The sequence below is a fragment of the Papaver somniferum genome, unplaced genomic scaffold (genome assembly GCF_003573695.1).
Source record: "Papaver somniferum cultivar HN1 unplaced genomic scaffold, ASM357369v1 unplaced-scaffold_99, whole genome shotgun sequence".
NCBI classification, from domain to species: Eukaryota; Viridiplantae; Streptophyta; class Magnoliopsida; order Ranunculales; family Papaveraceae; genus Papaver; species Papaver somniferum.
Window position 1 is genome coordinate 290,815 of NW_020653081.1, and position 12,806 is coordinate 303,620.

Here is a 12,806-nt window from a genome sequence, read left to right on the forward strand (position 1 = left end):
TCCATCTGGTAGAAGAGATGATGATGATGATGTTTAAAGAACTTCGGTTGCTGGAGGAGGCAACAATGATGATGAGGACGGTGATCAAAACATGCCACCTGTTGGAGGAGTTAATGATGATGATGATGGTAATTGAGATAAAGATAAGGATACAGAAGATGAAATTATTGAAGAAGAAGAAGAAGAAGAAGAAGAAGAAGAAGATGGAGAACAAACTCAAGCTAATGATCAACAAACCCAAGCTGCAGCTACAACTGAAACCGGAAAGAAGAGGAGTGTTATCACTAAACCAGCTGATTCCCACATGCCTCCCCGTCACTTGAAGGTTAAACTGAAACCAGGTGAGGCTTTGAAAGGGACCCCAGAAGATGGTGGAGATGTTCTTTTTGGATACAAAGACACGTGGGCATGTGAAATCCAAAATACCCAGCCGGCGTGTCCAAAATTCAAATTTTTGCAAGTACAATTGCATTTATTGACTACCATAACGGCCAAATTTGGGAACTATCCTATAAATACACTAATTCTCTCTACAAAACACCACACACCTGTTTGCATATACTCTCCAAATCTCATATCATCATATACTCCATCTAATTTTCCCAATACCTCTACACACAACAATGGCATCATTTGATTCAAATGAAGATTTGGCAATCACCAAAGCGTGGTACGCGGAAACTCGTGTTAGACATCAGTCCTCTGTAAGGGTGGATGTCGTAACCTTTTAGGCTAGGGTACACAACAAATTTAGGCAAGAGTTTGGGAATCCTAATGGAAGAAGTGTTCAACAAGTCCATGATATGCACCTAGTCATCGAAAATGTGATACTTGTTTTTTTAGCTCTCCAACCTCGGATTTTTAACGCTACCCACGTCAACTTGTCTATCGAACAATTTGTAAGTATGTTTGTGGTTTATTTTACGTAATCCATGTTGTTTGATCTTCCTACTAAACACCACTAACAAAGTAAGTTTGTGTTTTGTTTTTGTAGCATGAAGCCGTGAAAGCGCGCTACTTGGAAGAAAAGGGGGAAGCATTCGCATTCGATGCAAGCTATCAATTCATGGTATCCAAAATCCCGGAGTATTCCCCGGACTTCATGCAGGCCGGAGATGACTGGGATTCCTCCAACTTAGATTGATGGTTTTAGTGTAGGTTTTGTGAGTAGATCTTTATGTAAACCATCACGAGACTATAACTCGTCCACTAGGGTCGCCTAGGGGTTCAAAAGCTTGATGCACATGCTAAGTGCATTCGTTGTTCCGTCGACAAGGAGTTAGATTTTATGTTTCAATCAATGTAGTAACCAAAATTGCATGAATAAAGTGAATTACATCTTCCCATATTCTGTTTTCTGTTGGGTATAACTACAGGTTGGCAAGGTTACATTGCCGACTTTTCAACAGCCGGAAATGTTAGAAATTATTCACATGCCGACTATAAGTCAGCTGGAAATGTTAGAAATCATTTTCATGCCGACTATATGATAGCCGGCATTATAGGAAATATTTATATGCCGACCGTAAGATTGTTGGCCTAAGATAGTCGGCATATTCTTCATTTAAAGACCCTTCCGTCCTAAAAATGGTCGGCATTTTCTTCATCCGCGGACCATTCCGGCTGGGCTTAGTCAGCACCTTATTCAAATGTCGACCATGTCGGAGAAACTTAGTCGACACCTTACTCAAACGTCGAACTTGCCGACTTTTCAAATTTTCAAAACCAAAATTTTTGATCGAAATCGAACTCATAAGACAGATAAAAGGTTTAATCTACTGAATTCATAATTTCAAAATTTTAATCTAAACTCAATTAATTAATCTAATCAAAAAAATTAGTGTTAATTAAACAAGGATATATTAGCCATATAGAAAATATATGGTTAAGGGGTGGCCTATTTTACTTCTAAGTGTCTTGGGTTTTGTCTTAGGTATACCGTAATTAATCCGGGTATACCACAATCAAGCAAGGTAAAAAAAAAGGTAATAGGAAAAACCCTAATTAATCCGGGTATACCCCATAAGCAGCTTTTAGAAATTTTTCTCTTTGAGACAGTTTTGCATTTAGTTTTATACTTCGGTTTCCCATCAGATGATTTATTAATATCGGAAGACACGTCCATTCTTAAAATGGTTAAATCACTAATGGAGGAGGAAGGAGTATTGACAACTAATGCAATATTAGTTGTTTCCTCTTCTTCGGAATCATATGAATCATAGGTCTCGTCTAGAGTTACAGCCAATGCCTTGCTTCTAGTGTGTTTCCTAAGATTAGGACAGTCTTTATCCATATGACCATAACCTTTACACTTAAAGCACTGAGGTTTATATTCATCATCTTCTACTTGATCTTTCTTGTTCTTGACAAGAACTCGATCATGGGGTCGATAAGATCGATGAGTATCTTTTATGAATCTCTTATTTCTTTTCTTCAAGAGATCTCAAAATTTTCTGGTGATCAATGACAATGATTGTTCAACTTCATCATCAGAATTTTCAGCAATCCGTTCATCAGAATCATCCATTAATCTATCCTTTTCCAATGGTTCTTTTGGAAATTTTGCAGCTTTAAAAACGATTTCTTTAGCTTGAATAGACTGTGATTCATGATCAAAGATCTTCAATTTTCCAACGAGAGTGCTTCGTGAGAGAGTTGAAAGATCATTTGATTCTATGATTGCATGCTTCTTAGAGTCGTACCTAGATGGCAACGATCTGATAATTTTGCATACTATATCTTTTTCAGAAATAGTCTTTCCAAGTGAGAAAGAAACATTAACTATCTCAGAGAGTTTAATAAGTAACTCTTAAAAAGTATCGGTGTCATCCATTCGAAGGTTCTCCCACTCGAACGTAAGAGTTTGAAGTCTAGCTTCTTTCTCTGATGTATTACCTTCGAACAAGATCTGAAGATTATACCAAGCTTCCTTTGAAGTTTGGCATGTTGATACATGATGTTGTAGATCACGACTTACAACATGTATATATAATAGCATTCAAACCATCTGAATTCTGCTTTTAAAAAAACCTTTTCTTCATTAGTATAATTAATTAAGCGTTTAAACTTAGTTTCCGAATTTTCGATTTTCAGGGGATTATAACCATCAACGACTAATAACCAAGTTTTAAAGTCTCTTGATTGAAGAAAAGATATCATAGCAGATTTCTTACATAGATAGTTTGTTCCGTCAAATCTTGGCGGTACGTTAACTGAAATCGATTCATGTGAACTCGAGTTCATTTCTTATAGGTTGGATCGCACCAAACACAGATTGTTAGATCTTTTCGTGTTTTCCTGCTCTGATACTAATTGAAAAGACGAGGGTACCCTAATATACCTCAATCTAAATCTTTTCCACCTATAAGTCCTCTTACGTAAAGTGATTGTCTATGGACTGAGTCGATCCAATACAAAGAATCGGTATTCACACTTTGTGTGATCGTCTATGGATACGAGATCGAGACAATATAACAATCAAAGTGTGATTACTTGATAATAGTTTCGGACCTATAGGATCACTATCAAGTAATACGGGGTTAACGTTTGTATAATTTACTTTCAATTATAATAACAACAATTATAATTGCGGAAAACAAAAGTAAATGACACAACAACATTTTGTTAACGAGGAAACCGCAAATGCAGAAAAACCCCGGGACCTAGTAAATAATGGAATACTCTCAGAATTAAGCCGCTATATAAAATCAAATTAACTTCATATAGTTGAGACCAAGCAACTAAACCTATAGTTCACCTAGTTTCTTTAGTATCCATGCGCTTCCGACATTCAATAAGTGCATGCACTGGAACGATTCCTTTGGATCATATTCCAAACAGTTAATGAACAATAAATCTGTTCGGTAACAAATCTATTCAATCTCAGTGATATGATTTAGACAAGGGCTCTTCTGTTTAATCCAATAAACTCCTTTGTCGAGTTTAGATAAATCTATCCAACAACTACCAAAGTAGCAGAGTTTAGATTATGCAATCAATAATAGGATCTATCAAGATGCTAAATACTGATGCCAATCTACGCAACTAATCAATCAAATCTATCAAAGATAAACCAATTATAGTTGGATCCCAGCCGATCAAGTTTTGTGCACACCAAAGATTATGAACCCAAATCAGAAATCTTTTTCGTCTGCAAATATTCTTAAATCTTCAATAAACACCTGCACACCACAACTTGAATCTCTTGTGATCAATCACGCATAGAACGAAGTCTATTAACAATGGATTATCACAAGACGTCTTTAGATATACAAACAGTTCTAAAGATCCCGTCGACACTTCGATCTAGTTTGAGTGAATCTTATATCAGAAGAGAAGATTCTCAAGAATAAACAAACTAGGTGCAATCAAAGTTCAACAACCGTTAGTCAAACTAGGTTCGAAAACTAATAATACTGCAATTATCTAGTTTCCCACCAACGGTACTCGTAGAGCTTCTTGATCCCACAGAAGTCTTTAAACAAGCGGTCGTAAGAGATTTCGTCTAATTAAGGTACTTTCCTATCCGAATAGACGGCTCCACCAGTAACAACACAACAAGGTAGTTTTGCTGGCTCTTAGGATAGTTTGCTCGAAATGAAAACTTGGGTATTTATAGACCAAGGAAGTCTTCTTCATCCTTTTATTGACTAACCGCGTTGCTGAGTTTTTGATGAAGCTACAAACTTGTAATGGTGAATGTTGGTGAGACCCCCTTCATATTTTATCAATTAACTGCATGTTGTCTTTTAGATGTCCCATTTTATACTGGCCACAACTGCTTTCTAGTAATTTAGTTGTCGCGGCCTTTTCATTGGAAGTGGTTACTGTTAGTGCTCTCTGAAATTCTTTGTGTTCTTTACAAAGACTCTTCATCTTTTTCATTAAATTTTTCCAAATTCTAAACAAACAAGTCATTACAATCTCATTTCAATCATTATATATACTGCTCAAGTTTCTTAGTCACTAATTATTTAATCAATGTAATCATTCTCACGATTTTTGGTTTGTTTTTTTTATCTGAGAATTACTATCTTCTCTGGGTTAAAGGTCTTTGTCATACAACTCCAGATTCATTACTGATTCATCTTTGAATCAATTTTCGACAGCCTATAGGTATCTTGTTTGTGCATAAACTTATCTCCATGTTTTTTCTTTAAAAAAATTCAACCGTCTGCTTAATTCATCAACTGTTTTTTCTTTTCGGTTTTATTTTTCAAAATATTTCAGTTGAACTGCTCTCAACTGCTCATAACTTCTCCAAATTGGTTACTACGTTAACCTTCTTTATAGCCTTCAAGGTCTATCTTTTTTCAGTTTCACACAACATTTTATCATGTCTACTACAGATCCTCCTGAGCACTACATGCATTCTAATCCATCTTCTTCTGATCTTCTAAACCAATTTGCTAATCTTCTTTCACGAGAACATTCCAATGTCACTGTCAATATTAACACTGATCTCCCAGGAACCAAACTCAGACATCAAAACTGTTTGATATTGAAAATCATTTCCCCCAAAACCTTTTCAATCGATATGGTTCGTGAAACCCTAAACAAAATCTGGAAAACTAATCAAGTTTTTTATGTTTCAGTCTTCACGGATGATACTTTCGTCATCAAATTTGAATCACAAGATGATGCTTCCTTGGTACTTGAAGGCATACCATGGATTATTAAGGATGACCTACATGCTCTGGAGAGATGCATTCCAAACAAGCTACCAGAAGAATACAAATTCGAGTATGTTGAATTGGGAATTCAAATTCATGGATTACATGTTGAAAATCCATGTTCCCTATATGTTTATGATCTGATGTCTCAGATTGGGGATACTAAACCGATTGCAACGTATGAATGCACTTCATGGGGGAAATTTACAAGAGTTAATACACCTATTTCCATTAATCATCCCCTTCCAAAAGCTATTCCTTTTCCGCTCCCTGGAAAACCTGATTATGCTCTTGAATTGAGGTATGGACGGCTCCCAAGGTTTTGTTTATTCAGTGGTTTCATTGGCCATTGGATGAAGATGTGTCCCAAAGTTAACTACTTCAAAAATCATGTCTACAATATTTTTCCTGCACATCAACATGAAGAGGCTATGGAACTGATAAAGCCAAAATACAAGCCTACTATATGTGTCTCTGGCAGACCTGCTGAGCAAGAAAAGCCTGTTTTCAAAGATATCTTTGTAGTGGATGATCCACATTATAAGCAGTCGTACACAAGTGTGAGACAGATCAATAGCACTCGTAGTAACACTGCCGCTGGTCAATCTTCTTTAAGTGTTAATGAGGGTTCTTCCCAGAATGTTAGAGCAGATTACTCCATGACTCGAATTCTCAGATCGGAAATTCATGTTGCTGATATATCGATTGAAATAAATATGTATAATTCTGAATTATGTCATCATCGGGAGCATTCTGGTCGTATGATTTCTGAGAGAGGCAAACAACTGGCGACTACAATTCCATGTCCTCCTAAGAAGGTTGTTTCTAAACCTCCATCAATGGCTATAACGGGTCATGCAAGTTGGAAGGATATGGATAGAAATTCTGGAGATATTCAGCGTCTTGTATCTAAAAATCAGTATGATAACATACACAAAAAAAGAGTCCAGGATGAATCGTACATTATCAATAACTCCCCAAGATCGAAGTTTTCTAAGAAAAATGGTTCTAGTTCATTGTATGAATGTGGTGCAGCGGAAAGCCCTAAAAGGCCACATGATAAATGTTAATTTTTTCATGGAATTGTTGGGGTTTGGGGAACAACCCAATAATTCGTGTACTACACTCATTCCTAAGGGGTACAAATCCATCAATGGTTTTTCTTTCTGAAACTAAGTTATCTTATGAAGCTTCTACAACAAGAATTGATCAGTTTGGTTTTGAAAACTCCTATGTGGTGAGTTCAATAATCATAAGTGGTGGTTTATGGTTACTTTGGAGGAATTATGTCAATCTGGAAGTGATATCTGCTTCTCCAAATCTTATTAATGCTGTTATCCACAACAATGGCCCAAGACATCCTTGGCATATTTTCTGCATGTATGGTCCACCGAGATTATCTGATAGGGCTTCTTTTTGGGAGAATATATCTTCTCGGGTCCAAGAATTCAATGGAAGTAAGTGTTTTATAGGAGATTTCAATGCAATATATTCTAGTCAAGACAAATATGGAGGTATGCCTATGATCGAATCAACTATCTCCTATTTCAATTCATTCATTCAGCAAAACCATTTAATTGATTTAGGATTTAGTGGTCCAGCTTACACATGGAGTAATGGTCGTAATCTGGATTCTTTAGTTCGACAACGTCTTGACAGGGTAATGGCTTCTCCAGAATGGTGCATTTCTTATCCTAATTCGAGAGTTCTGCATCTTTATAGATTAGCAAGTGATCATGCACCGATACTTCTAAACACGGAAAGAAATATTCCCAGGGCTGCACCTCATTACAAATTTGAAGCGTATTGGATCTCGCATCCATATTTTCTAGAGAAAGTTGAGGAGTGTTGGTCTCAAAATCCTGAGGATACTTTACAAGATAAACTCCAGAAGTTAGGGTCTTTCTTACAACATTGGAGTAGAACAAAGATTGGTTGTGTGCGGCATCATATTAGTTTTCTTAAAACTAAATTATTAAGAATCCAATCTAAAAGGCCATCAAACTCAGTGCTTCAACAGGAAAAATTGGTTACTACGGGTTTGAATGAATATTTGGTGATGGAAGCCACGTATTGGGATCAACGGATGAAACAAAAGTGGGCTAAAGATGGAGATAGAAATACACGCCATTTTCACTTATTTGTCCAACAACGTCGAAGAAGGAATACAGTAAGTCATCTTCAAAGATCAGATTCAACATGGATTTCTAATCAAGATGAAATTGCGAAGGAATTAGTTCTCCACTTCGAGAATCCTTTAAAGCAACCATATGTTTAAGCAGTACCAATGTTAAGGGATGATTTTGTGCATCAAATATCTCAACAGGATAATGAAGATATTGCTAAAATTCCTACGGCGGATGAAATATGGGCTGTACTTGTCAAAATGGGATCGTATACTTCTCTTGGTCCAGATGGATACTCACCGATTTTCTATAAAAAAAGTGTTGGTCTACTGTATCAAATGATGTTGTCAATTTAATAAAATCCACCTTTCAGTATGTTGAGTTTCCTGAATTATTCAATCATACACATATTTCTTTGATTCCAAAAATCAAAAATCCAATAAGTCCAAGCGACTACAGACCAAATTGCACTTTGCAATGTGATGTATAAAGTGGTGGCGAAGTTACTATCCAACATAATCAAGCCTTCTCTTGATAGCTTCATATCTTGGTCTCAAACTGCATTCGTTCCGGGAAGACAAATTCTTGAAAATATTGTTATTGCCAAAGAGCTTCTTCATTCCATGAATAACTCCTCTGCCAAGGATGGTTACTTTGCTCTAACAGTAGACATGGCAAAAGCTTATGATCGGGTAAACTGGAAGTTTCTGTATGATATGCTAACTTTGATGGGAGTTCATGGCCATTCTCTTTCACTCATCATGAAGTGTGTAACATCTGTTTCCTTCTCCATTAACTTAAATGGAGGCCCTCACGGATTATTTAGAAGTGAAAGAGGTATTCGACAGGGCTGTCCCTTATCTCCTTATTTTTTCATAATTTTCTCTCATGGATTGTGGTTTTAATGAATCAGTATAAACAATAAGGTTTGTATCAGGGCTACCGAATCAACAGATATGCTCCAATGGTAACGCATTTAATTTTTGCAGATGATCTTTTATTCTTTGTGAAAATTCTAGAATTAACATTATGCACCTGAAAGAGATTTTAAAGCATTATTCTGATTTGTATGGCCAATTAATCAACTTCAATAAGTCTGCGATTCATTTCAGTAAAGGAAACTCGGAGTATAGAAGACAATTCTGCCAACAAGAATTTGGTGTTGAAGAAATGAAGGAGGATGAAAAATATCTGGGCATTTATCCCCTTAAGTCTGATTTCCGGATATTAAGTTTTGAGTTTTTGATTGATAAATTCAATTCAAGACTTGTAGGGTGGAGACAACATTATCTAAATCCATCAGGAAGGACAGTTCTTGTAAATTATGTATTGTCTTCAATCCCTATCTTCTTCATGGGTATATGTTCTTCCAAAAGGAGTTACAAATCAAATCAACAAAATCTAAAGAGCTTTTTTGGAACGGGTATTCTGTTGATCAAAGAAAGTTGCATTTTATTAACTGGGGTAAAACTTCTCTTCATAAGAAGGATGATGGACTTGGATTACGAAACATTGAATTAGTAAATAAATCCTTGGTTTGCAAATTTGCATGGAGACTCCTATAAAATAAGAATGCTAAAGGGTGCAATTATTCTCGGCAAAATATCTTCAAGATCACTCTTTTTGGAATGCAGATGCTAAAAAGAAAGGTTCTTCCATTTGGCATGGTTTGATGCAAGTTAGATCTTTTTTGGAGAACAAAATATTCTGGAAAATCTCGAGTGGTAACTCTAATAAGATTTGGGAAGATCCGTGGCTTCCAAATCAGGTAAATCACACTTACTCCCTTTACCAGATATTTTGCCTGAAAATATTGTGCATGTGTCTGACTTAATGACGGAAGGAAATATTAGCTGGGATATTGATATCTTACACCAGCTATTTAGTCATCAAATCGTGGATGATATTCAGAATATTTTCATAAATGTAGAGAATGCACAAGATATCCTTATTTGGTCTCCTACAACTACGAGTAAATTCTCTACAAAATCATGCTACAAGATTCTTTCAGAAAATATTCCATCTTCTTCGGCTATGCATGAGTTCCCTTGGCATAGATTTTGGTCATTATCGTTTATTCCTCCAAAGATTATGATTTTCACATGGAAGTTGATTTATAATGGTTTTCCAGTTAATTAAAATCTCAAAATATTTGTCTCTCACATAGATTCATCGTGCACTTTGTGCAAACAAGAGGAGGAATCCATTGAGCATCTATTCTTTAACTGTCCATGGTCTGCTACAATTTTCGAAAATATCTCTATGGAATTCGTAGGTCCGACTAAGGGTGCACACGGTACGGTTCGGCTCGGTTATTGACGAAACCGAGTACATGTACCTCCCTAGCCTCGGTTCCTATTTTTTGGATCGGTACCTATACCCTGTACCTCGGTTCCGGTACTATTCGAGACCACTACGGTACCAGGTACGGTTCCGGTACTAGTCTCGGCCCCTAATTTTTCCAGACATTTTTTTCCTGTTAAGACTTAAGAACCTGTTTTACTGAGCAACAATACATTTTTTTCCTGTTAATACATAACAATTAACAACTAACAACAAGTAGCAATAATATTAATACTAGCAAAGAAAAGTCTCAAATACCAAGTCTTGAAAAACTGAAAAAGTAAAAATTAGCAAAAGAGTCAAAGACTGACAGACATAGTCACTCACACACACAATTAAACAGTAGTCTTAACAAGTAGCAAAAGAGTCAAAATAACAAGTAGCAGTAGCACTGAATGGACAATGGTGGTAAAAATGTAACAAGTAGCACTGGTGGAATGGTAAATACAAAGTCTTGAAAATCTATTCCATGGCGGCAGCACTGATGGTGGCATTATTGTTGATAGGACCAAGTAACGCGGCAAAAACAAGTAATAGCAGTTAGTAACTATTATTCTATGTCTATTACTGCCAAAAACAAGTAATAATGTAATATGTATATGTTAGTATGTTACCTTCTTCAACTTCAGCATTGTCATCTGGTATGTATTCAGATAGAAAATCAAGTTGTATTGGCTTCCTTAGCCAGCTTTCAGCAATATATACACAAACACTTTGCAGATTCAGGAAGCAGGATGCTATTTTCACTTTGCATATAAATTACACAGTGCCAAACTACATACATGAGTGACATGACACATGTTCCTCAACCAAACCTAAGCTTTGTTGTATTGTACATCTAAACAAAGTCATATACAGTTCCTCAACCAAACCTAAATCAAACCAAAGAAAGTTCACTAAATTTATTTCAAGAAACTATGAAACTTAGATGAATCCAATTACAGTCTGCTTGCAATCACTATTAAATACATGTACACACATTAAAAGAAGAAACTCAACAGTCAACATCATCTTTTCAGTTCCAAAAGGTGCAAACTGCAATATTTCCAATAACTGAATTAGCATCTCCAATCAATCTCTAGCATCTCAAATCACTGAATTAGAAACCCCAAAATCAAACAAACAGAAATACCCTAGAAACATAAGAAGATTTCACAGGATTGCAAGAAAGATTTTGATGAACTTACCCTTGGTTAACGATTTCTAAGTTGGATGGTTCCTTGAATCCTTTCCCTTCGTCTTCTCCTTGGCGTGGTAACTTACCCTGTGAAACCCTAAATTAAGTTAATCCAGTTTCAACCAATTGGTCATCAAAAATCAAAATAAAGCTCAAATTAAAAAAAAAAAGTCAAGGTACCCGGTAGTCCAAATCAAACGATTTAAACACAATAACGAATAGAAATTGATTAAAATTGGAGAAGAAAAAAAGCAAAAGAAACTTACAGAAGAAACACAATCACTGATTTTTCTTCTTCTTCTTCTGGATCGAGAGGTGGTGTAACTTGTAAGTGTAACTGGAAACTGGTGGTGTAAGTAACTGGTTGAATTATGGAGAAGAGAAGAAAACTCTTCCCTGTAACTTCAATGGAGTTCTTCTCCTTCTCAGAGAGAGAAGACGGAAAAAAAAAGAGAAGAAAATGAGAAACCCTAGACTTATTGTTGTATATATACCACCCCTAAATCTAATGGCTATTATTAGTTTACTACCCCTAAATCTAATGGTTATAATTCTTCGGTACATTCGGTCTGGGACGGTACGGGACTAGCATAGGACCGTGTACATGTACCTCCTTAGCCCGGGTTCCTATTTTTTGGACCGGTACCTGTACCCCCTTCCTTGGTTCGGTACAAGAACAGGTACGGTTCTACCGGTTCCGTTCCGGTCCGGGTTTTCGGCTCGGTTCCTGTGCACCCTTAGGTCTGACAGATACCAGAAACTTCAAGGATGTTATCATGAGTTGGTTGGAAGAAACGAATCTTTTCAAGTTTACTATGGGTTTATGTGTAATCTGGAATATTTGGAAAATGAGAAATGAGATGGTCTTTTCAAACGCTTCTTTCTCTGCAGGTATGGTGATCAAAAAAGCGCATATTGATTATAATGATTGTATTCGGGATAATCCGAGATTTTCTCTTGAAGAAACAATCACAGATGTTGTTTCTTGGCAACCTCCAGAATACGATTACTGCAAAGTCAATGTGGACGCAGCTTTTACTCCTAATAAATGAGCAGCAAGTGCTATTGTTCAAGACCATGGAAAAAGGTTTTTAGGTTGTGAAACAATAATCTTTGATGCAACCTCTCCATTATATGCAGAGACAAAGGTTGTTCTTCTTGGTATTCATCTGGCTAAAAAACTTCGGCTAAGAAAGGTGATTATAGAAGGTAATGCTTCTAATGTTCGTCAAGCAATTTATGGGGATTCCAGTGATATTCCTTGGAGCATAAACTCGTTGGTTTTACGTATTTGAAGTGAAGAAAACGACTTTGAAGACATTAGTTTTGTTTCTGTTCCAAAAAGTGCAAATGTATTAGCACATGATTTTTGTCAATTTGCAAAACATGATGATGTTTCAGGAAGGTGGAATTTTTCTTCACCACCTATTTGTATTTCTTAAAACCTTAATTATAATGAGGTAGTCTAAATAAATAAAAGCTAAGTGT

The 12,806-nt window shown here is 36.2% G+C and overlaps 1 protein-coding gene across 1 annotated transcript; it reads left to right on the forward strand.

Moving 5' to 3' along the window:
- Positions 1 to 8,280: 8,280 nt before the first annotated feature.
- Positions 8,281 to 12,370, forward strand: LOC113346206. The gene is made up of 2 exons (XM_026589777.1): positions 8,281 to 8,635; positions 12,210 to 12,370. Exons 1-2 carry the CDS (start codon positions 8,281 to 8,283, stop codon positions 12,368 to 12,370), a joined length of 516 nt encoding a protein of 171 aa, XP_026445562.1.
- The last annotated feature ends 436 nt before the right edge of the window (positions 12,371 to 12,806 follow it).

Excerpts from the sequence above, each read along its gene's own strand:
- LOC113346206 (XM_026589777.1), top strand. The coding sequence starts at position 8,281 with ATGTATAAAGTGGTGGCGAAGTTACTATCCAACATAATCAAGCCTTCT. Across the intron at positions 8,636-12,209 it reads ATTATTTAGAAGTGAAAGAG|GTATGGTGATCAAAAAAGCG; the intron begins GTATTCGACAGG and ends CTTTCTCTGCAG.